Below are 21983 nucleotides of genomic sequence, written 5' to 3' on the forward strand. Positions count from 1 at the left end.
CATCGGTCTGTGTCATATGTAAACAGCAATTGCACCATGCATGTGAGGTATCACTGTGAACGTCAGAACGAGGGCAGTAATTCAAGCAATAGACCTCCTCTGTAAACCTAAAGTGGCAACCTGTAAAGGCTTTTAAATGCTTTTAAAATGTATATAGTTTGTCACTGCTGCACAGGCATGCGCAATTTTAAAGCATGTCATGTTTGGCATCTATGTACTCGGCATAAGATCATTTTTTTATATTTTACCAAACATTTGGATAAATAGTGTATTTTTGTGCATTAGAAATCAAAAAAGTGTTTTTTTACAAAAACATTGAGTTTGGAAAATCGCTGCGCAAATACTGTGTGGAAAAAAAAATTGCAGCAACTATTTTAATCTTTAGGGCCTCTGATTAAAAAAAATATATAATGTTTGGGGGTTCAAAGTAATTTTTTAGCAAAAAAAAATATTTTTTTTATGTAGTGATCGAGGAAATTGAATTGTGCATTACTAGGGTTGGCAACCTGAATGCATGGAATAAATAGTGTGCCGCATCCTAATAGGGAGACTGGAGATATAGATATGGACTTTATAGGCACATGTATAAGAAATATATCAAAATGTATTTGTACATAAGAATAATAAACAATTTTAAAGAGAAGAAACATAAATAACTTTGACATGAAAAGGGGAGCGATACCGCAAACCCCAATAGCAATTACAGTCATAAAGCCAAATCTCCTAAGGGGATATTGATAAGAATACCAGGAGTCCCTCGGGGGATGTCGGCGTGGCTGTGGTGCTATATGGTGGTGATAGGAGTACCAGCTCGACATTTTTCGCGAAGCCACTTTTTCAGGAGCGTGACTCCCACTGAACGTATAAAAAAAACTGGTATATTAAGATGGTCAGTATATGCAGTGTAGATCCGCAAAGGGTACAGTATGGCCAGTAAAGCTAATAAGTGGACCTATGTATGTGAATTTAAAATATGAAGGAGTCCGTGAGAGGGAAAGATAATCCCACAGATTCTTGGAGATATCAGAGGTATTTATTCGTTTGCTGGAAACTTCTTGGTAAAACACATATCACCCCATGCATTTGCAGTAGTAATCATAGTATTCCCAGAAAGGACTTAATATGGAATGATAATAGATCCATACAGTAATGAAATTAATCTGGTGGTAGATCCACAGTGCGCCCGCCATGAAGCCTATGGAGAGACCAACTTCTTTTCGTACCGTCAGGTGACGAAACTCGTAGGGCGGGGCTAGGACGCTGAGAAACACCACACATATTGTACTCCACGCTCGCGGCTCGGAGACACAGCCGGAGTGTGCGGGTCAGATATTACAGATCCCAGTGTCAGGCAGACACTTAAATATGTGAGTGTAATCTGATTATTTCTAAATAAATGGTTCAAATTTTTTACGGAATTACACTATTCTGGCATTCTTTCTCCTCCCATCCATCATCCACATCTTGCAACTGTCTTGAGAATATCATGTTTATGAAGATTTAAGGCTTAAGTTTTATATATTAGCCGTCATGCTGGGAAATATCTATTAAGTGTGATTGCTGGTTTATAATTTGACCAGCTTCCGATCTTGTGAGTCATATTTGGTGGAAATGGTGGAGCACATATTGGTGTGATTTCTTCATGTGTGATCACTGAGGATTATTTTTGATGAATTTTTGATCAGTTTGATGCAAAATTTTAATATTGATTTATGCACTTGCACTTTTTTTTTTTTTTGGACATTAATCTCTTATTTTCAGTGATTCATTATTTTTGAGACATTTGTGCACTTTCCATTTTGGTAGCTTTATGCTAGATTCTACACAATATTTAATTATATATATCATATACAATTTATAAGATTACATCATACACCATTCACATAATCATTTAATAATCAATTAATTTATGTATTAATTAATTAATTAATTAATTATTAAATCCATTCATTAAATAATTAATTAATTAATCATTTGCACATTAGCACTTTCACATTTAGCTATTTTGGGATCAACGCAAATTTGCGCTGATTACTTCTCTCTATTCACATGTAGGACACCTGCAGCAGATTAGCAGCATTTTTGTTTCCTTTTGGTTAATCTAATCTCTGATTACCTTGGCGCCTGATCTTTTTGTTTATATAATGGGCTCAACATGCCTCTCAGCCAATTCTTTGGGGTGTCTACTTTCCAAAAAATGTGTAATTTTTTGGGGTTTGTGCTGCCCTGCCATTTTAGCACTTCAAGAAATGAGTTAGGCAGTCATAAACTAAAAGCTGCGTAGATTCAAGTAAATGTACCATAGTTTGTAGACGGTATATCTTTTGCGCAAAACAATAAATATACGCCTATAGAAAATGGAGTTTGTTGCATTTTTATTGTAACAAAAAGTAGAAAATATCATTTTTTAAATAAACTTTTCAGTCTTTTTTAATTTTCTATCGCAAAAAAATAAAAATCCCAGTAGTGATCAAATACCACCAAAAGGAAGCGGGAAAAAAAGGACACAAATTCTGTTTGGGTACAGCTTTGCATGACCACGCAATTATCAGTTAAAGCAGCACAGTGCCTAATTGCAAAAAGTGCTCTGGTCATGAAGGGGGTAAAACCTTCCAAAGTGAAAAGAAGTTCACAAGTTGTACAAAAATCACAACAATCTATGTACCCAAAAGATCAGTAATTACTGAAATAGTTTTAGTGGAATGTTATCAATACAGGAATTAATGTTAATAACAGGCCAAATATTAGAACAAAAGCCTACTGTTCTTCTAAGTACCTATGTTTAGAAGCTGATCACTAAATTTCATGCATCAGAAATTTACCAAATGTAATTCATTGGTTTTGATTTAATAATGGAGTAAACTTAGCAAAGTGAGCGTTCAAAGTGAATGTTTATTTAGCTTAGTGAATGAGGTAAAATTTGCTACCTTTGAATAACGAATTATGTGCCTGTTCAAACTAAATATAAAATGTAATTATACTTGTTCATAATTGGATGATTGAAGTGAATACAACTTATTCACTTACTAAGCGAACATTCATGTATTTCTTTAGTAGGTGAACAATACTGTTTTACTTTCCCATACAGTAATTTTGCTAAAAATGTCCTGTGGAACTTCTGCTAAATCCTCAGAGAAGTAAGCCATTGCATGGCTAGCCTTACTCTTAATTCTAAATTGTTTGAAGAGTGTTTATTTTTAGAGCTAAACAAAGCCAACAGTTGGGAGGATTTTGCTGGTGTTGGACAATAGTAATCTTTGCAGTGGCCACAATGGTAAGCTCCTTAGCTGAATACATGCCATCTAAACACAGAGGCACAGATCAGTTTGTAAGTGGGATGGAAAGCTTTGAACAGTGAGGCAAGCTGTGCAGTAGCAGATTGAGCATATTTATTACAGTTAACACAACAGGACATGGCAAAGATCCCATTCGTAAATGCATCTTCTCAATTCTCATGGATACTCTCTCCTGGCAGATCAGATAACAACTAATTCTGTTTGGCTCAGCAAGACAGATTTAAATATAATTTCCAAATACATCTTTCATTCCAAGATTTAACAGTAAAAGATAATGAATACTAAAACACACACACACACACACACACACACACACACACACATATATATATATATATATATATATATATATATATATATATATATATGCTGTATATATATATATATATAAAGAGAGTTGAATTAATATTTTGGTATTTTCATTCTTTAAAAGGTATAGCGGTTATTTTGGAACAGATTTATTTTGTGCTTCAAGATTCTGTAAGAGTTAATAATATTTAATTTAAAATGATCTTGACTGGAAGTGCAGGATATGTTCTGACACATATCATTTTCTGTTTTGAAATGGAAGCAAACTTTTTTTTTTCTTTAGATATTTATGGGAATGTGATCAGCTTAAAGTAAACCCATACTTTGCCCATATAGGACAAAGCAACAGTTTCACTTTAACACTAGCCTGTCCTGCTGCATACACCTACCATCTCTTTGCTCCTCATCTGCTCCAGCCCTGCTGCTGGAAACCTGGGAGCACTAGCCCTTTATGTCACAGTTCGGAGCTTACACAGTTCTGAGAACTCTTTCATCACCCCAGTGTGACAGTACTGCATAGGCGTGTGCAGGGGGTGTGCCTGGGCACACCTTAATCACTCTGTGCAATGCCGACTGCCCCTACTACCCACGCTTTCCCCTGCCCCCCCCCTGTACTGCAATTCTGCTGGCTTCCCTCCTTCCCACTTCTCTCTCCCCGGCTGCTGCGGTGGATGTTTTAGGATGGAAAGTGAGAGAAAGAGCTAATCAGTATGTAGTTTACCGGCATCTTCCTTTTCTAAATGTACACAGTAAACACACTTGCTCACTATGTTCAATCATAACTAAAGCATAGTAAACTGTGTTTATTATGCTTCAGTTTGTGAATGAACAGGAACTGCTCAGCAAAGAGCACTTCCCATTCATTCACTGTCCAGTGTAGCTGAGGCTGCAATAAAAGACATGTGTGTTTGAGCTTTGGGGTGCACACCCTAATGCAATAGACTACGCACACCTATGCAGCACTGAGTGCCTGTGTGGGCAGTCGTCAAGCTTCAGCACTGCCATGTGAGAAGATGAGCCATATGCTTACCTGAAAGTATCAGGTACTTTTTTTACTCTGGCAACCAAACAAAGCTAAAATGTGCATAGTGTTAACTATAGGCAACAAGCATCAGGTGTTTGCTTTTACTATGCAGCAAGCATTGTTACTTATGTAAAGGCAAAAAGTTTACCTAAAGTCTATTTTTTTTCCATAAAATAGATAATAATTAAACTTACACGTATTTGTTATTTAATGTAAAAATAAAAAGGTCCTCCTCTGCATTACTTTTTCTTTGTTGTTGTTTGACATGCGTCACCCTTCCATGTGCTCCTTCATGATTAGGCATGTTATAGGTTGGGGTAGTTGCCGTTTGTTTTTACTGTTTATTACTTTAAAAGAGCCGAATGCACAGGTGGCATGAAAGGGACTTTTTCTCTGTTGTTGTTTGACATGTGTCACTCTCCTATGTGCTCCTTCTTGATTAGGCCAGTTTTAGGTTGGTGTAGTTGCCATTTGTTTTTACTGATTATTACTTTAAAAGAGCCAAATGCACAAGTGGCATGAAAGAGACTTTTTCTTTGTTGTTGTTTGACATGTGTCACCCTTCCATGTGCTCCTTCATGACTAGGCCAGTTATAGGTTGGGGTAGTTGCAGATTCTTTTTACTGTTTATTACTTTGAAAGAGCCAAATGCACAAGCGGCATGAAAGGGACACGCAGCCGTGATTGACAGTAGCTCTTTGTATCCCTTTCATGATGCCAGTGTGTGTGCTGCTCGGAACACTCTATGTATGGTTGTAGTACAGAGTGGGAACGCAAACATAAAGAGGCCTCCTATGGGACTCCATGGGTACCAGTGACACAGGGGGAACATATAAGGGGCACACTTCCAAAAGTAAAGCAAAATTACAATTTTTCTTATAGAAAAAAACTACAAATACTGTACATGTAAGTTATATTATTTTTTTATTTTTTTTTTCCAAATAAGTTATGTTATTATCTATTTTTTGGAGAAAAGTTTATTTTAATGCCACTTAAATTCACCTTTGATCTGTTTTATATATCCTATCCTGCCAGATTCCTAAGGCTTCTCACATTTTTACTCGAAAGGGCTGCAATATACTATCCCATGATTCTGTGTTGTTTAACCTCCTTTTTGTGTTCCAATGTCTGTAGGTGACAGTGGTACTCACAGATGGCCATTCTGTTAGTGGAGAATATACTAGTCTGCAGCTAGTCATTGATATGATGATTTTCTGTTAACTATACTGTGTAACATACATACGATTGTACAGGCATGTAGCTAGCAGGCAGTAGAGTGCTGAAGATGCATGATCTTGTGTGTTTAAATGTTAAAGTATGGCTGAAGTGCATCTTTAAGAAACAAGTTACTACCATACTATAGAACAAAATAGATATTTATGGTCATCTTACAGTTCTGTAGTCATGTTGACTCTTGTGCTATCCTTATGTCTTTCATCAGAGGGTGTACTAGTGGCATACAATACTTTGAAATAATCTGATCTACAAAGAAGAAATATTCCTTCTGCTGGGCTCTCTGCACTCTACCATGTGTTCATATATTCCTGACATAATAATGGTCTATTGGGACAATATAATAGACACAACGTTATCATAGTTATCACATGGAAGTGGAGACAAAGACATCAGTAAAGAAACAGGCTGCTGGGTGTCTGACTCAATCAAAGTAACTAACTGCAAGTATGTGAGATATTCTGTTTGAAGATTTTACCTGGATGTGAACTCTTTCTATCTCTCCACGATCCACGGGTGGTCCAGAATCTCCCATGGTGGCCAGCAGGAGCTGCAGGTCAGCCAGCAATGCATGTGTCCTCTTTAGATCTCTCCTGAGTCGCTTTTCCACATCAAAGTCTCGATGTCCAATCTAAAGTACAAACATAAGTGATCAACACTATTGGCTAAGTAAAACAGAAAGACACCAAGTAATTAATTTCAAAAACTTGATTGTGCTTTTTTTTTTCTAATGCTCCCTTCATTTAAGGTATCCAGCATGTATAAAATACTCCTTTGTTGGGATGGGTATTCCATTTTTTTTTTTCTTGATCACATACACAAAAGCTGAAAATTTGTTTTGTCAAACAATAATTTCATGATTGTTTGTGTATTTTAAAATAAACTCCAGACAGTGAATTACAGCTTGGTTAAGAGTGACTATCAACACTTCCTAACCATACTGCAACCTAGGCCCTCCTAATGATCTATCTAAATGAATTATCAATTAGAAGATGGGGATAGCCAACATTTGCAGTGTAGTTAAATTGCATGCATGGTAATCCTACTCCTGGAGGGATTGTTTAGAACGCATCAAAGCAGATATATGAAATTATAAATATACTATATAAATACTGAGAGAAATATGTAAGCTGTCATAGCTAAAAACACCAGCTGTCATGAGCTGAATAACTTACCCCAAGCAAGTATGCATAAAAAAGGTTTGCGTTTCTCTCTGTCTTTTATTGCACATGCTTGTGAATCTTTAAAGCAGATTTCTAGGCTCCCCCCCCCCAACAAGTCCAGTACCTCCCCCCCCCCCAGCCCTCCAAACAATCTCTGGTAAAAAAGTAAAAAAATAGAAAAACTGTGTCTATATGTCCGATTTTACTCATCCAAATGACCTAACGTGATAATGTCAGCATGAGGGGGGACCATTCAGCATGAGCACATCTGCAGCACTGAATTATTGGTCCCCTACACCTGGAAACTTCCAATGAGGGACTGAAATGGCAGACTTGGATAAGTTAAAGGGCTCTTTCACACAGTCTGTCCGTCAGACGGACTCTGTTTATCTCCGGGGGAGATTGATCCGCTGATCCCCCACCAAGCAGGAGGATGACAGCTGTTCTCTGCGCTGTGTGTGGAAACACAGCTGTCAGGTCCCCATGTATCTCTATGGGGGAATCGGATGGGAACGGACGGTCGGTCTGTTCTCATCCGATCCCATCTGATCCGCTGGACAGATGGATAATAGGGTTTCCATCCGTCCAGATTTGATGGATCAGATCGTATGTCAGCGGACATGTCTCCACTGACATCTGATGCCCCATAGAGATGCATGGGGTGACCGTTCAGATCCGCCAAAAAAGGCTGACAGGTGGATCTGAACGGTTAAAGCTTAAAGATTAAAAAGGGGGCATTTCGCCCCTGAGATGGGGTTCAAGTATTGCAGGTATGGGAAGCCAGTCTACTAGCATTTTCAGAAGAAGGTCAGCAAGCATTAGCAATCCCTATGTTTCTCTCAGTACAAGTTTACTTTAACTATCACACTTCTCTTCACTGAAGATAACAGAAGATTATTCTGTCACTGCATAGTGAATTAATATTTGCTAAGTGGTTTCAATATTTTATGCAGTAAGCAAAACTGACTCTTGTTAGCAAAGCAATAATAAATACCCCAGTAAGTGTTTTTCCCTACCATCTGAAATGTCTAGGAGGTATTTTGTTGTCCTTAGGTTTTAAAAAGATTTTTCAGATGACTAAAAAGAATTATCAACCTTCATTCTGTACCATGCTGGACATATTTTACGTCCCTTTACTCCATCTGCTTGCCTGCTATGACATCAGTGTCTGAACAGAATATAACTAAAGTAAGTGACATTGTATTACCTTTCCAAGAATTTGCCTTGAGAAGTCAGCACTATGAATCTGTAGGTGAACATTTTTTCGGAGACAAACCTTGGGATTTGCAGATTAACCTACGGCTGTGCAATGTCACTGCCATTTTATGTTAAATAAGGGAATTACAGTCTGAAAGTTGAAACTGAATTGACTAGCCTTTCTCTGAACTGTGGGTAATCAAAATGCAAAAAAGAGAAAGTTTATTTTTTGATCTAACTGCAGATATTACAGTTTCAGTCATAATATGTATCTGCTTTTCATAAGCTTATATGCAGTATTTACTGTCTCATTCTTAAAGAAATGAACAAATCATGGGATAGCAGGTGGGAATTCTTCCAAACACAGAATTTCAACTGTAAATTTATATTTACTCAATACAGATAATTTACTTATTTTTTAGTTAAATTATACACTGACACTGGATTGGATAAATAAGGCCACGGTCGTTTATTATTGGTTTCAAAGTTAAATAGAAACATTCAAAAAATGTTATTATTAACAACAAAAACTTTACATGAAAAGCCAAACCTAGTCACCACGACAGGTTGTGTCAGCATTAAATAAACCAAATATATTTTTTCAACATATAAACTATAACAAAAATGTCAAAATATAATCAAAACTTAAACACCGTCCACCTTTGAACATTTCAAAAGTGACACCACCACATAATATAGGCCGCGACAAGAAAAAAAAAGGGGGGGGGGGAGGGGAACACCACAGATCTTGCTCCTTGAGGAGATCCTCTGAGGCGACTGAGCCCTAGCTATTAAGACCCCCTTAATATACCCCTGAAGGAGAATACCAGATTTTTCCAGAAAGAAAGGTGATGCCCCCGCAAAGGTCATTGGCGGCCCTTACCTGAGTTGCTGACCAATCCTAAAACAGACATTGGGACTTATGTTACTGAGGAGATCCTCTGAGGCGACTGAGCCCTAGCTATTAAGACCCCCTTAATATACCCCTGAAGGAGAATACCAGATTTTTCCAGAAAGAAAGGTGATGCCCCCGCAAAGGTCATTGGCGGCCCTTACCTGAGTTGCTGACCAATCCTAAAACAGACATTGGGACTTATGTTACTATGAGGAGATGTCATTAAGGGAAGATGTTACTATGGGAAGATGTTACTAGGGGAAGAAAATTGATGGGAAGAACAAAGGGAAACTTGTAACTAACTCTCCTGCCGCTATCGAATGAGGAAAAGGGGGAGCTAGAAAATGCTCTAATTTTACTTACATTGATTTAACACATTAAGCAGAACTTTTGCAGTAAATACAATATATCATGAAATTAGTAGGAAATCATCAGCTAAGGTTACAGTAAAAAAAAGGTTGTGTGTTGAAAACTTTAATTGTAACCTTAGGTTCAGGTAAACAGTGAGAATGTCCGCAACTGGAATTAGTGTATTTCTTCAATAGTTTGGATCATAAATCCCAATTACATTCTATCTTGAATTTGGGTGCCTAAACACATGACATGCCTATGAGCACCCTGCAACTTTTCAAGACAGTTCTGAGACAAGATCTGATGCCAAAGTGTACCTTCCACCTTTGCAATTTATTTAAACATGTGATTTTGTTTTTCTAAACATGGGGCACAGAGTTTTCTTAACAATATAAAAACCAAAAATGTTTGGGTAGGCTCTGCCTCCACTCCCTTCTCAGGGATTTGACTGACAGCAACAGGAACCAATGGCTCTTGCTGCTGCTGAGTCTCCTGTGAGAAGAGAGAGAAAAGAGGGAGATGCTACAGACAGCACAGTGCTGGATCAAAACTGGATTCATGTAAGTGTTTAAAGGGGGAATGGGAGGAGCAACTTTACGTTTTCTCAGTCCCGGTTCACACTAGGGCGACCTGTGAGGCGACCTGGTCGCCTCACAGGTCGCCGCAGGTCGCCTCCCATAGGGAAGCTGCGGACCCGTTCTAATAGGAGCGACACAAGTCGCTCCGACCTAGAAAAAGGGTCCGGAGCTTCTTTGGGGCGACCAGGAGGTGACCGCCATAGACTTCAATGTTATGAAGTCCGTGGCGGCCGCTCCAAGGTCGCGGCGTGCTGCTCGCACCGCGATCTCGGAGGTCGCCCCGGGAAGTAGCGTCGCGTGTATGTGAACCGGTGCTTACCTTAATGCAGAAAATGCATTAAGGTAAACAAAAAAAGTATTGTTTATAAATAGTAGATCTAGCAGAGCATTATTTCTAGTTGGGACATTCACAAATTGACACATGAAATTGTCCTGCAGGACATTTAAAAAATGTTGAGACTTAGATTGCTGAGCAGTTCTGTCTGCCCAGTCAATATCTGAATAAATGAAGTCCTCCAATAACAGTGCCCTTCCTTGCCGCCATCTCTAACTGTGAGAGGAGATTGGTCTCCTCTTCATCCTTTGAGTTAGGGGGCCCGTAGCATACACCCACTACTAATTTCCCTTTTGTTTCCTTCCTTTGAAGCTTCAGCCAAAGGAGTTTCATCCCCTCCCTTACCCCACTAGCAATAGAATCGATCATATTTAATAGCAAATCATTCTTGATATATAGGCACACCCCCCCCCCCTACATATCCCATCCCTCCAATACAGGGAATACTCCTCGCCAGTTCCAAGGCAGTCATATGAGCTGTCAAACCAGGTTTCTTATACTCCCACCAAGTCAAAATCCTCCTAATGTATCAGAAAATCTAGTTATTCCATTTTATTAACCAGACTTTTAACATTTGTAAACATGCCTTTTTTATGTACAATTGATTATACTACCTTTAAACCTTGGTTGTAGGTACCTCAGTTTCACTACCAATGTTGCCCAAGGTAACACCTTTTGATCTTTACTCACTGCCAGCAATAGCTTCTTCTGATCCCTCCTCCCCACCACCTAGTTTAGCTTAACAAAAACTTACTGTATTTGATTTCTATAAATGTCAATTTCTATAAATGTCAACTTCTACTGAAGAAAGGCATTGAAACTTTAAATCTTGGTCAAAATAGGATTTTTTTACTCAATATAATGCTCCATTTACAATGGCAACAGTCCCAGGTGCAAGTCGTCTGTATGAATGTAGCCTAAAATGCTTTTCTTGGAGTTCATTGAGGGACACAGGATTCTGAGACATTTGGGTATGTACCTGGATAGAAAAATGGTTTCAGAAGCATGTCCAGAGCGAGGTAATTAATGGCATATTTTCTGAATAGTCTGGAGCTGTAAGCAGGATGCCCCGAGGACCAATTCTGTTCAACTTGTTCATAAACAATATAGATGTTGGGCTAAATAGTTCAAACCTAGTGTTTGGTGATGACACAACACTAAGCAGGGCAATAACTTCACAACAGGACATAGAAACTTTACAAGAAGACCTAGTTAAAATAGTGGGCAGATATGACAGATGAGGTTCAATGTAGGAAAATATAAAGTAATGGACTTGGGAGATAAAAATATGCATGCTGGTTACATGCTAGGAGAATCAAGGATAAAAAAGAGCAGACAAGGAACACGTTTCATGAGAGGGAAAAGAGTCGATCAGATGTGGTGTTAATACTACAAAGCAACTAGTGAATCCACTGGTACCCACAGGAATAACTCTGCACCCTGTGACAAACCTGTCCAGTTTGTTGTGGAACCTGGAGCATGGAGTGCAGATCTGATGTCTGTCACCTGTGGCACAGAACCTGGAATACCTCTTGGCCCCTCTCCATTTTCCTGGATCCTACAGAGGATGGTTAGGAGATCCCCCAGACAATTATCCACATCTTGAATATAAATGGTGGATAAGGCTGGAACGTAAAGTCTTTATCAGGACAGGAACCTTTTTACTTCTCTTGCCACTGCAAGACTTCTGGTTCCTCCCTGATGGTTGATGTATGCCACTGCTATGGTGTTTCTGGATCCTGATCATTTGACTCCAAGTGATGATCCGGCTTCAACATTGACTTCTGAGGATTTAAGGTCTAATGGACTATCCAAGTCACATTGTCAATCAAAACCTGTGCTAACTGCTCTCACCACAGAAGATGATCTATATATCCCACAATGGGATGTTCTGGGATTGTAACAAGGCAAGGACAGAGGGTGCAACCTTGCTCAACACAGGTGATATGGAAGCGAGGCTAAATGGCAGGGCCACCAACTGAAAGTTGTGAAAGGTTGGAAAAAAATCCCTGAAACTTTTCTGCTACAGAAACTGGGGCAGAAACCCCCTGATCCAGAAGATTTAGTCTTTTGACCCCCCCCCTGCTGTAGCCAGGCATCTAAGCTGCTGTCTGTCTAGATGTACACAAAGGATAACAGGCATCCCCCACTACTGGAAAGTAGATGACATCCCATAATGCCAAAAATATTTTTCTGTGGGTTTTGGGGATTTAGAGGCCAGGGTTTTCAGTTAAATTGGGCTCCTTGCTTGGGTTTGGTCTTTGAGGTTGAACTCTGGAAGATAGAGCCTCTACAGCAGAAGGCTCAGTGATGCCTAAAGCTGTAGATAGATCAGATAATAAATCTTGAGGTGAAGATGTTAAGGTACACTTACAGCCCCTGCAGTTAGAGTTGCAAACTTGCAATTTGGGCCATTAAATCCTGCATAACTGCAATGAATTCCTACCAGGATATGGCAGAGGATAGGTCACAAACAATGGAATTAAAGAAGACTCTGAAGATTGTAGGAACTCAAGCAGGGTACAATGATCCAGACTGTCAGTGTTACGCTCTTGCAAGGAAACACTGCAGGCCACTTTGGAACTGTTTGTGGATCATGATACACTGGGACTGATCGCCTTATGTTTGGGTTTGACATGCTGCACTGCTTGGCAGGGACAACTTTGTTCAGAATAACAGGTGAAATCTTGGATACTCATGCACTAGCTGGTAACCAGGTCACTGCAGGTGGCAGCAAGGATTAACTAAGGTGCAACTGTGTCTCTTGCAATCAGAAGTAGTGGTGGGATGATGCTTATCAGGCCTTTAACCCTACCCATAGAAAACAGTGGAAAAAAGTGAGTGTTTTCACCCAATGGTTCTAATAAAATAAATACTTTCTGATATAAAGCCCATACAGCTTACTTATGAATAAGTCTTCAGAGTCACAGGCACACCAGAGACTGGGCCATGTTTCTGGACCTGGAAAGTGATCCCTGTCTAACTATCACAGTACACAAAGGTCTGGAAAGTGGAACAATGTAGAGCCCAATGCCTGAAGGTCACATTCTAGGCAGGCTTAACAGTTATCCAGTCTATTGGGGTCAAGCTACAGCATCCAAAGCTAATGCCGAGGATAAGATACATAAAGAAACTGGCCCAGGCAACGTGTAGATAAGTCTAGACTGAATTTTTTTTTTATAATCTTGAGAAAAATAACAAATGGTAGTAGAATATGTTAAGGCAAGCTGGGAGTGGAAGGGATTATACCAGACTGGTCACTGTTTTTTGTTTGCCAGTATCTTACTCCCCCTGTAGATGGCAGTATAATCGACGTAACCATAAACCCTTTGTCCCTCTAGAAGGAAATGTATATTATTGATCTTGTTTTGTTATGCTTGTGCATCACATTTCCCCTAATGTTCAACTTGGATATAATACATATTGCAATGGCAAGTGTTTTGTAGCCCAGTGTAAAGACTACTATAGAAATTCCCCTATGGTAAAGTACTGGCAGTTTTTACACATAGTTTATCTGCTAACATACCACATTCATTAACAATACATAAAAGTTTCAAAGGTGCAGAAAAAGTATCACTATGTTTGGCACCTTTTGTTTACCTTACACTCTTACTCATCAGTTGTTGCTTAACCTCTGACAAGCAGTTTTGATTGCAGTGCAGTCACACATTGCCAGTGGCTCTATTAAAGGCTGTCAGATCACAATCTTCCCATGAGGCATGCGGTGTCATACGTTGCTTTACAAAGAAGTGATGGTATACACAGCCAGCTTCTAATTAACTTCAATTGTGCCCCAGCTAATAATGCATTGTAACATTATGTAGAAAATGTTGCAATTAGGAAATAAAATATACAAACACTTTTTATATTTTGGATTGACAATAATACCTCGGCATACATCCCTAAATAACACAAAACTTACAGAAAAATAGCAAAGGGTAAATGGCATGTTATGGTTTCCTAAAATATAGCGAGTCTTCGAACTTACAGCAGAGTATGGTTATCACTAATTTGTGAATCTGGTGATAGCACTGGAACTGCATATCTATAAACTGCATACCTAGCTATCATCTTCAATCATCTATTTATCTGCCCACACACACACACCATGTTTCTGAATAAATTCCCAAAACTGTTGATTTGTGTATGCCTTTGGTGTCGTCCTATTACAGCAAAAAATGTTCAAAAAAGAGCTAGTCAAAAAAATCCATGGAGAGTTGACCAGAGAGTTATGAAGACACCACTAAGGTATTGGCCATATGCTGCTCATTTTGTGACCCATTCTACACAAACACTTCTTGATGAAGAAGGCAATGTTCATTTGAATCGTTGCTTTTGCTGATGTTTCAGTAATGGGATGTGGATTTGTTACTTTATTGAATTACACGCTGATTTACTGCCAGTCTGTGAAAAACTAGAACTAGCTATATTTTTAAAGATGGTGGAAGTATTGCATAAAAAGGATTGACAATTGATGGCTCCAACTACAAGGCACCTACATGACACACATGATGTGCATGTATGATGTCACTGCATCATCGCGTTGATGCTCATGCACATAAGAAGAATAAATAGAGGGCTTTTTATCAACCGGTGACCATTCTTTATGCACAACTTTGCACTGTATACTTTGTCTACATAGCACTCCCCTAATGAAGCCTTAAAGTGGTAATAAACCTAGGGCTTTTTTGCAGCCAGGACGTTGTGGAACTACTGTATGTGCTTTGTGATCACCACTGTCACTTCTAAACACAGAAGACCAGCTTCTGTATTTAGAAGTGAAAGTGCTCCTGTTCTGGCCACTGCACTGAACCCTCCCTGGGCGCAGCTGGTGTAATGTACAGGGGAAGTGCCAATGGCATCACTAATGTTGGCCATCCAGGCTTTGCCCGCTGCAACTGTCGGCACCACCGCCTTCCCTGTCACACTAGAGCCGGGCAAACTTCCGCTAGGCTCCTCATTAGCTCTGACATGTGTCTTATGACAGATAATGAGGAAGAGGCTGGTAGGAAGAACATCTCCCCTGCTCCATGGAGCCACACTGTATCTGAGGTCTTAGTTGGGAGATGGGAGAGGAGATTTGAGGGTCAGAAAAAAAAACAATTATGGTGGCATTTGTACAGGAGGGGGGGGGGGACTGGGAGGGGAAGAGGATTTATACCGAGAGGGGTGATGGGCAGACTTGTTCTAGAAGGGGGAAGTCGGGGATGAGGATTTTAGGGAGAAACCCAGCACTCTGTATGCAGCACCCTCCTGAACTCTTCACTCTGTACATAGCGCCCTCCTGAATGCTGCACTCTGTATGTAGCACCCTCCTGAACTCTGCAAACTGTATGTAGCACACTATTGATATTAAATGCCCCTTTAAGACCCTCACACACCCATTTGCTACGGCACGTGCAACAACGCCCTGATTAAACACAAAAGCATTACTGGTTCGTAGATGTGAAGTGAAATTAAAGTTAATGTATAAAGTAGAAGTTCAGAAGATCACAGAGAAAGTTAAAGAAAAAAAAAGTAAGAAATTTTTTTATGAAAAAATAAATTGCAGGGCCATTAAATAGATGTGTTTAGATTCATTTTGGAGAGTAACAATATTGTTTAGTATTACTTTAATACAGGCAAAACATATTTGGTAGCAGGCAGTTTTCAATCACTTTAGAACTTTAATTATCAGCAGGACCCATCAGAGGTAAATGGAAGGGAAAAGGTGAAAATGATGAAAATTAAGAAAGAGACAATATAGAAGATACCTAATTAAACAAACGTACACCAATATGAAGATTGTTGAACAATGAAAATAGATGGAGATAGAGTAAAAGCAAACTGCAATAAATAGAAGCTATAGACTTAGACCTGGTTCACACTACAGCAATTTCAGATGGGACTTGAGTTGCACATAATTGCATGACAAGGGAAATTGCATTATTTTCAAAAGGTGCCCTTTCTAATCCATGTGGCTCAGAATGGTACGATTTTGGAAAAAATTACTGCACTATTTTGGTGTGATTTACAGTGCAACTTGGCCCCATGAAATATGCAAAGTTGCATCAAAGTCTCACCACATAATTACAATGTAATTCACATCAAAGTTGCATTGCAGTAGTTTTAACCAAGCGTCTGTGGTCATTTGCTCTGGCCCACCTTTTCTGGTTATAGCTGCCCATCACATTTAAAATATATATAATTAAATTGTTCATCTATATTGTGACTCTACTGTTTGATCATAACCTGCATCACCCTGAATGTTTTTGTATTAATAACGACCACCTTGTTTGTGTATATATATTTGGGCAAATCTATTCACATATAAGACATGATAATGATTTGTATAATTACGATAGATAGATAGATAGATAGATAGATAGATAGATAGATAGATAGATAGATAGATAGATAGATAGATAGATAGATAGATAGATAGATAGATAGATAGATAGATAGATAGATAGATAGATAGATAGATAGATAGATAGATAGATAGATAGATAGATAGATAGATAGATAGATACATTAAAAATGTACAATTATATAATTTAAACAGCTAACTCCTAGAATTGTTAACTTGTGAATACACACCATGTCTATATTTACCTCTTGTGTGTCTGTTAAAGTTTACAGTACAAATTACTTTCTGTGCAATATCCAAGGGACCAGATTCAAAATACTCCATAATAGCATCCTCAGTGTCCACTGAACTTGCTTTTTCGCCCATTATATTCTTAGTGTGAAATTGAATTTCTTCCTTTATGTTCCCCCTGTTGCTAGAAATCTGTTTGATAAATCATACTGGCAATCTATTTCACTTTGCACATAGATAAATGGTGTGTTCTTAAAATAAAAGTTGCAGTGCTCTGACTTTGGTCTTTTAAGGTATGACTATCAAGGGAAAATGGCTGTATGCAAGAGATTAAATTATAATAATCCTATCCATTCTGATATAAACCTCCATGCACAAAGCCATTTAAGGTCATCACAAGGTAAGTAGGTCCAACCTGAAACAGACTAACACATCTTGCTTTCCCATGGAATGTAGAATATAGAGTGTCATTATTTTTTAACATGTTAGCTTCATAGATGTTTAATGAAATACCAATTAAGCAATTAGACATGGCAGCATTGCTTTTAAGGCTATTTTATACAGGAAGAGATTCAGGGTCAGGTAGAATGGTTTGGACATCTGTAAAGCTACATAGTGCGTGCGTGTGTGTGTGTGTGTCATGTCAAAATAAATCTGCAGAAAAAAATAATTATACCAATGCCTGGGCTTTATAATTGCCTTCAAAACTCTGATTGCCAAAGCCTAGGGTTGAGCTCAAAGTGGAACTTTACCCATAACAACTTGATAAAAAATAATGTTCATGTTCATAATGTTTATCAAGGAAGATACATTCCACATTAATAATTATGCTACCAAAATGAGTGTGTGCTGTAAACTGTATACTGCCTCCAGCATTGCTCCTGTTTCTTCTTCCTGGAGGCTGCTATTTTCCTAAAGCCCAGAGCACATTAAGGGCAGCAAATCATAAAGCGGAACTAAACTCATTGGTTTCAAAAAGCAGTTACATTCCTGGAATGCCAGGATTGCTAACTGTCACATTTGCTTGTGTCCTCAACCAAACTGTCAAACCATCAAATGCCTGGTGTCATAACTGATCACATGTACAGCACCATGGCAGTTACACATCGAACAGAAGCAGCATCCTAGGCTAAAGGATAGGAGGGTTTAATTACACTTTAAAGGCTGTCAGCAGATCGGCCTCTACAAACTCAGCAGTGCCTAAAAATGCAGAAAAATAAAGAGCAACAGAGCATGTGCAGAACAGGGTGAAACAGTTTATTACTGGATTTTAAAAAGTATAGACACTTATTTTTAATGTTGTACATAGCTATACCTGCAAAAGGGGCCAGTCTGAAGTGATGTAGCAGGGCTTCATTTTCTGACTAAAGTTCCACTTCAAGGTTCAGTCTGAACACAAGGTGGCTGTTTGAACATCCAAGTACACATCCAAACAAATACCTGTTCAGGGGGAGCCAAAGGTCATGTATAATACTGACATTACTACCATAATTATACATGACAGCTTCCTGCTGTCAATGATTGTTAACCCCTTTTCTACCAGGGTATGTCTTTAAATGGTGGATCAGTGGTCCTATGTTTACACAGTGCCATTCAAAAACAACACTGGATAAATATCTGTTGGGTGGCCGATCTGCTTGGTAATCACTACTATGTACCGAGTTGTCATTAGATGGCTTGGTACGCAGGGACACTGTACTAGTCTGATTCCAGGGGCTGATTACCATATGATCACTGGGATTGGTCATTTTAGTGAGCCCTTGGTTTATAATTTTGATCCCTCCCCTTCCCCTGCAACAGGTGAAGAAGAGAGAAATGAAGTACTTATGAATGGGAAAAGAATGAATGGATCAGCTATTGCAGTTTTATTCATTCTGTTTCAGTGACAAAGGGATCTTTTTAACCCTTCCATGCTCCCTCCTTTCCTACACATTATATCGCTGCTGTCTTTATGTAACCTGTATATCAAACCCTTTCGCCTCGCTTATCCTGCGCATCTGAACATTAAAAAATAGCAATCAGCGCAAATCCTTACTGAACCCCTGCTAATATAAACTAAAAATATGTATATAATGTATTGTAATGTGTTATAATTTGATATGTCTTCCAAATATGTGAAAATACTATGTGTCTCAAGTGTCTATAAATTAATTATACTTAGAAGGTGCTATGTGCTATCAAATAAATAAATTGTTATATATACATAACCAAGTGCAAAAATAAGTGTGAAAATTAGTACAACAGATCATTTAACATATAAAGTGCTGAAGAACATTGACCAGTTCCCTGGAAAATGTATGTTAAGTGCCTAAAAACACTTTTTCTAAAAAGGAAATTGTAGAACCAGCTTACTGGAAAATATATATAAAGTGCACTAGTTTATCAAAACGGAAAAAAGTGAGTAAAAATTTATATGCAATAAAATTCATTTTCTAATGACAAATCTCAAAAATCCATACACATTGCAGATATATGTCCATGAATATGCTATAATTAATATTTCAAAAAATTCCACAATTCATCGAAGGAGATCTTAATAAGGAATAAGGTGCACGTGCAGAATCGTGCAAAAAAGTGCCAGAAATCCACATGTAATAAGTGCCTTCAGTGCATATTTTTGAGCATCCCACCATCCATGTGTCAAAGGTCTCTTCCCGGGGCGGCCCGGGAAGACGTCAATTGACAAAACGAGCGGGGCTTCTGGATGCCGAAGGTTACACCGCACTGAGCACACACACGCTTGTGGCTTTCACTGCAGCAGCAGGAGCAGTGTCTGTGTGTTTGTATCATTGCTCAGCACCCCTAGTGTCAGGTCAGACACTAATAAATGTGAGTGTACAGTAAACCCCCGCTCCATCGCGGTACAGTTTTTGCGGTCCCGGTATATTGCGTTTTTTTTCTGTAATGTTATTTTATTATATAAATCATTGAAAATTAAAAATGTTGTGTTTTCCATAGCTCTTGCTCTGTTTCTCAGTATCTTTTATGTGTTTAAATGAGTTTCTAATGTTTTAAAAGTGTGTTTAACCACCTCCCACCCGGGCCATTGTAAATATACGGCCGGGTGGGAGTCTCGTCCTTCTGAATGGACGTTCCGGAACGTCCTTCAGAAGGAGAGGGATCGCGCCGCCGCGGGCACGCGCCGCGGGCACGCGCAGCGGCGCGATCTCGATGTGCCTGTGTCCCTCGTACACAGAGCAACATCATTCGGCAGGAGGGCCCTGTGATTGGCCCTCCTGATCACATGACGGCTGTGTCCAATCACAGCCGTCATGTAATGTAAATAGAGCCGTTGTAACGGCTTCGATCTCTTCTCCTCCTGACAGATCCTGTCAGTGAGGAGAAGAGAAGAGGATCGGTGCTGCTGCTGGGGTGATCAGTGAGTATTTCTAATTACTCACTGATCACAGGGGGGGTCTGTGCTGGTAATCAGATGATTGATTACCAGTACAGCCTTGGGGGGGGAGGGGTGCCACTAAGGCACCAGGGATGCCCACCCATGACCACCAGGGATGCCCACCATGGCCACCAGGGATGGCAAGCAGGGCTCAGAGAGCCCCCCAGTGCCCTCCCTATCAGTGTTGCCCACCAATGCCATCTATCAGTGCTGCCCACCAGTGCCGTTATTGCCATCTATCAGTGCCACCCACCAGTGCCCATTACTGCCCACCAGTGCCGCCTATCAGTGCCCATCAGTGCCCCGCATCAGTGCCGATCAGTGCCCCCCATCAGTGCCGATCAGTGCCGATCATTGCTGCCCAACAGTGCCACCTATCAGTGCCCATCAGTGCCGCCAATCAGTGCCCATCAGTGCTGCCTATCAGTGCCCATCAGCGCTGCCTATCAGTGCCCACCAATGCTGCATATCAGTGCTATCTATCAGTGCCACATATCAGTGCCCATCAGTGCTGCATATCAGTGCTACCTATCAGTGCCCATCAGTGCTGCATATCAGTGCCACCCCATCAGTGCCACCCCATCAGTGCCACCCCATCAGTGCCACCCCATCAGTGTCTCCTCATCAGTGCCTGTCAGTGCGGCATCATCAGTGCTCATCAGTGCAGGAAAAAACATATCTATTTACAAAATTTTATAACCTAAACAAAAAAACTTTTTTTTTTTTCAAACTTTTCAGTCTTTTTTTATTTGTGCACCAAAAAAGAAAAAACCTGACGGTGATCAAATACCACCAAAAGAAAGCTCTATTTGTGGGGAAAAAATGACACAAATTTGGTTTAGGTACAGTGTTGCATGACCGCGCAATTGTCATTCAAATTGCAACAGCGCTAAAAGCTGAAAATTGGTCTGGGAAGGAAGGGGGTTTAAGTGCCCAGTATTGAGGTAGTTAAAGACCTCAAAATGCTTTTACACATACAGTGACAGTAAAAAAAACATGCCTACAGTGTATTTTAATAGGGTTTTTCTATTTTCACTTTTCGCGGGTAGGTCCGGAACGTAACCCCCGCGATGGAAGGGGGTCTACTGTAATTGTATTTGTTTTAAATAAACATATTTGTTTGCAGAATTACACTATTTGGATATCGTTCTTCCTCCTCTATACATGATCTGGGACTCTATCTCTCTGGCAATTGTGGCTGTTGGTGGTCATCCCCGGAATAACATTCTTATGTTGGATATTTAACTCTATAAGCGTGTTTGCTGGATAACACCAGCTTACCCTCTGGTGAGTCCATTTAGTGAGACCTTTGACCCATGGATGGTGGGATGCTCACGAATATGCACTGAAGGCACTTATTACATGTGGATTTCTGGCACTTTTTTTGCACGATTCTGAAATGTCTAATCGAATTAACTTTTTTGATGTACATCCCAACCTAATGCTGAATATATGTTACATGATGATTTCCAGAGTCATAGATATAAACCTGGGTTGTGGGGTCATTTCCTATATAGCAGTGGTCGCCAAACATTATAAACAAAGGACCAGCTTACTGTCCTTCAAACTTTAGGGGGGCTGGACTGTGGTCAGTGGGAGGAGAAAATGTCCTACCATCAGTGGTAG

At 39.6% G+C, this 21983-nt stretch overlaps 1 protein-coding gene across 1 annotated transcript in view; it reads right to left on the reverse strand.

Annotated features, from left to right (window-relative positions):
• The window catches only part of MYO18B (myosin XVIIIB), an 842989-nt gene that overhangs the window by 250621 nt on the left and 570385 nt on the right, over positions 1-21983 (reverse strand). Inside the window, exon 35 of the mRNA XM_082258232.1 lies at positions 6341-6493. Within this exon, the coding sequence (XP_082114358.1) occupies positions 6341-6493 (153 nt within the window). The remainder of the gene's footprint in view (positions 1-6340; positions 6494-21983) is intronic.

Source organism: Pelophylax lessonae, assembly GCF_965119305.1.
Source record: "Pelophylax lessonae genome assembly, chromosome: 1".
In the NCBI taxonomy this organism is placed as follows: domain Eukaryota; kingdom Metazoa; phylum Chordata; class Amphibia; order Anura; family Ranidae; genus Pelophylax; species Pelophylax lessonae.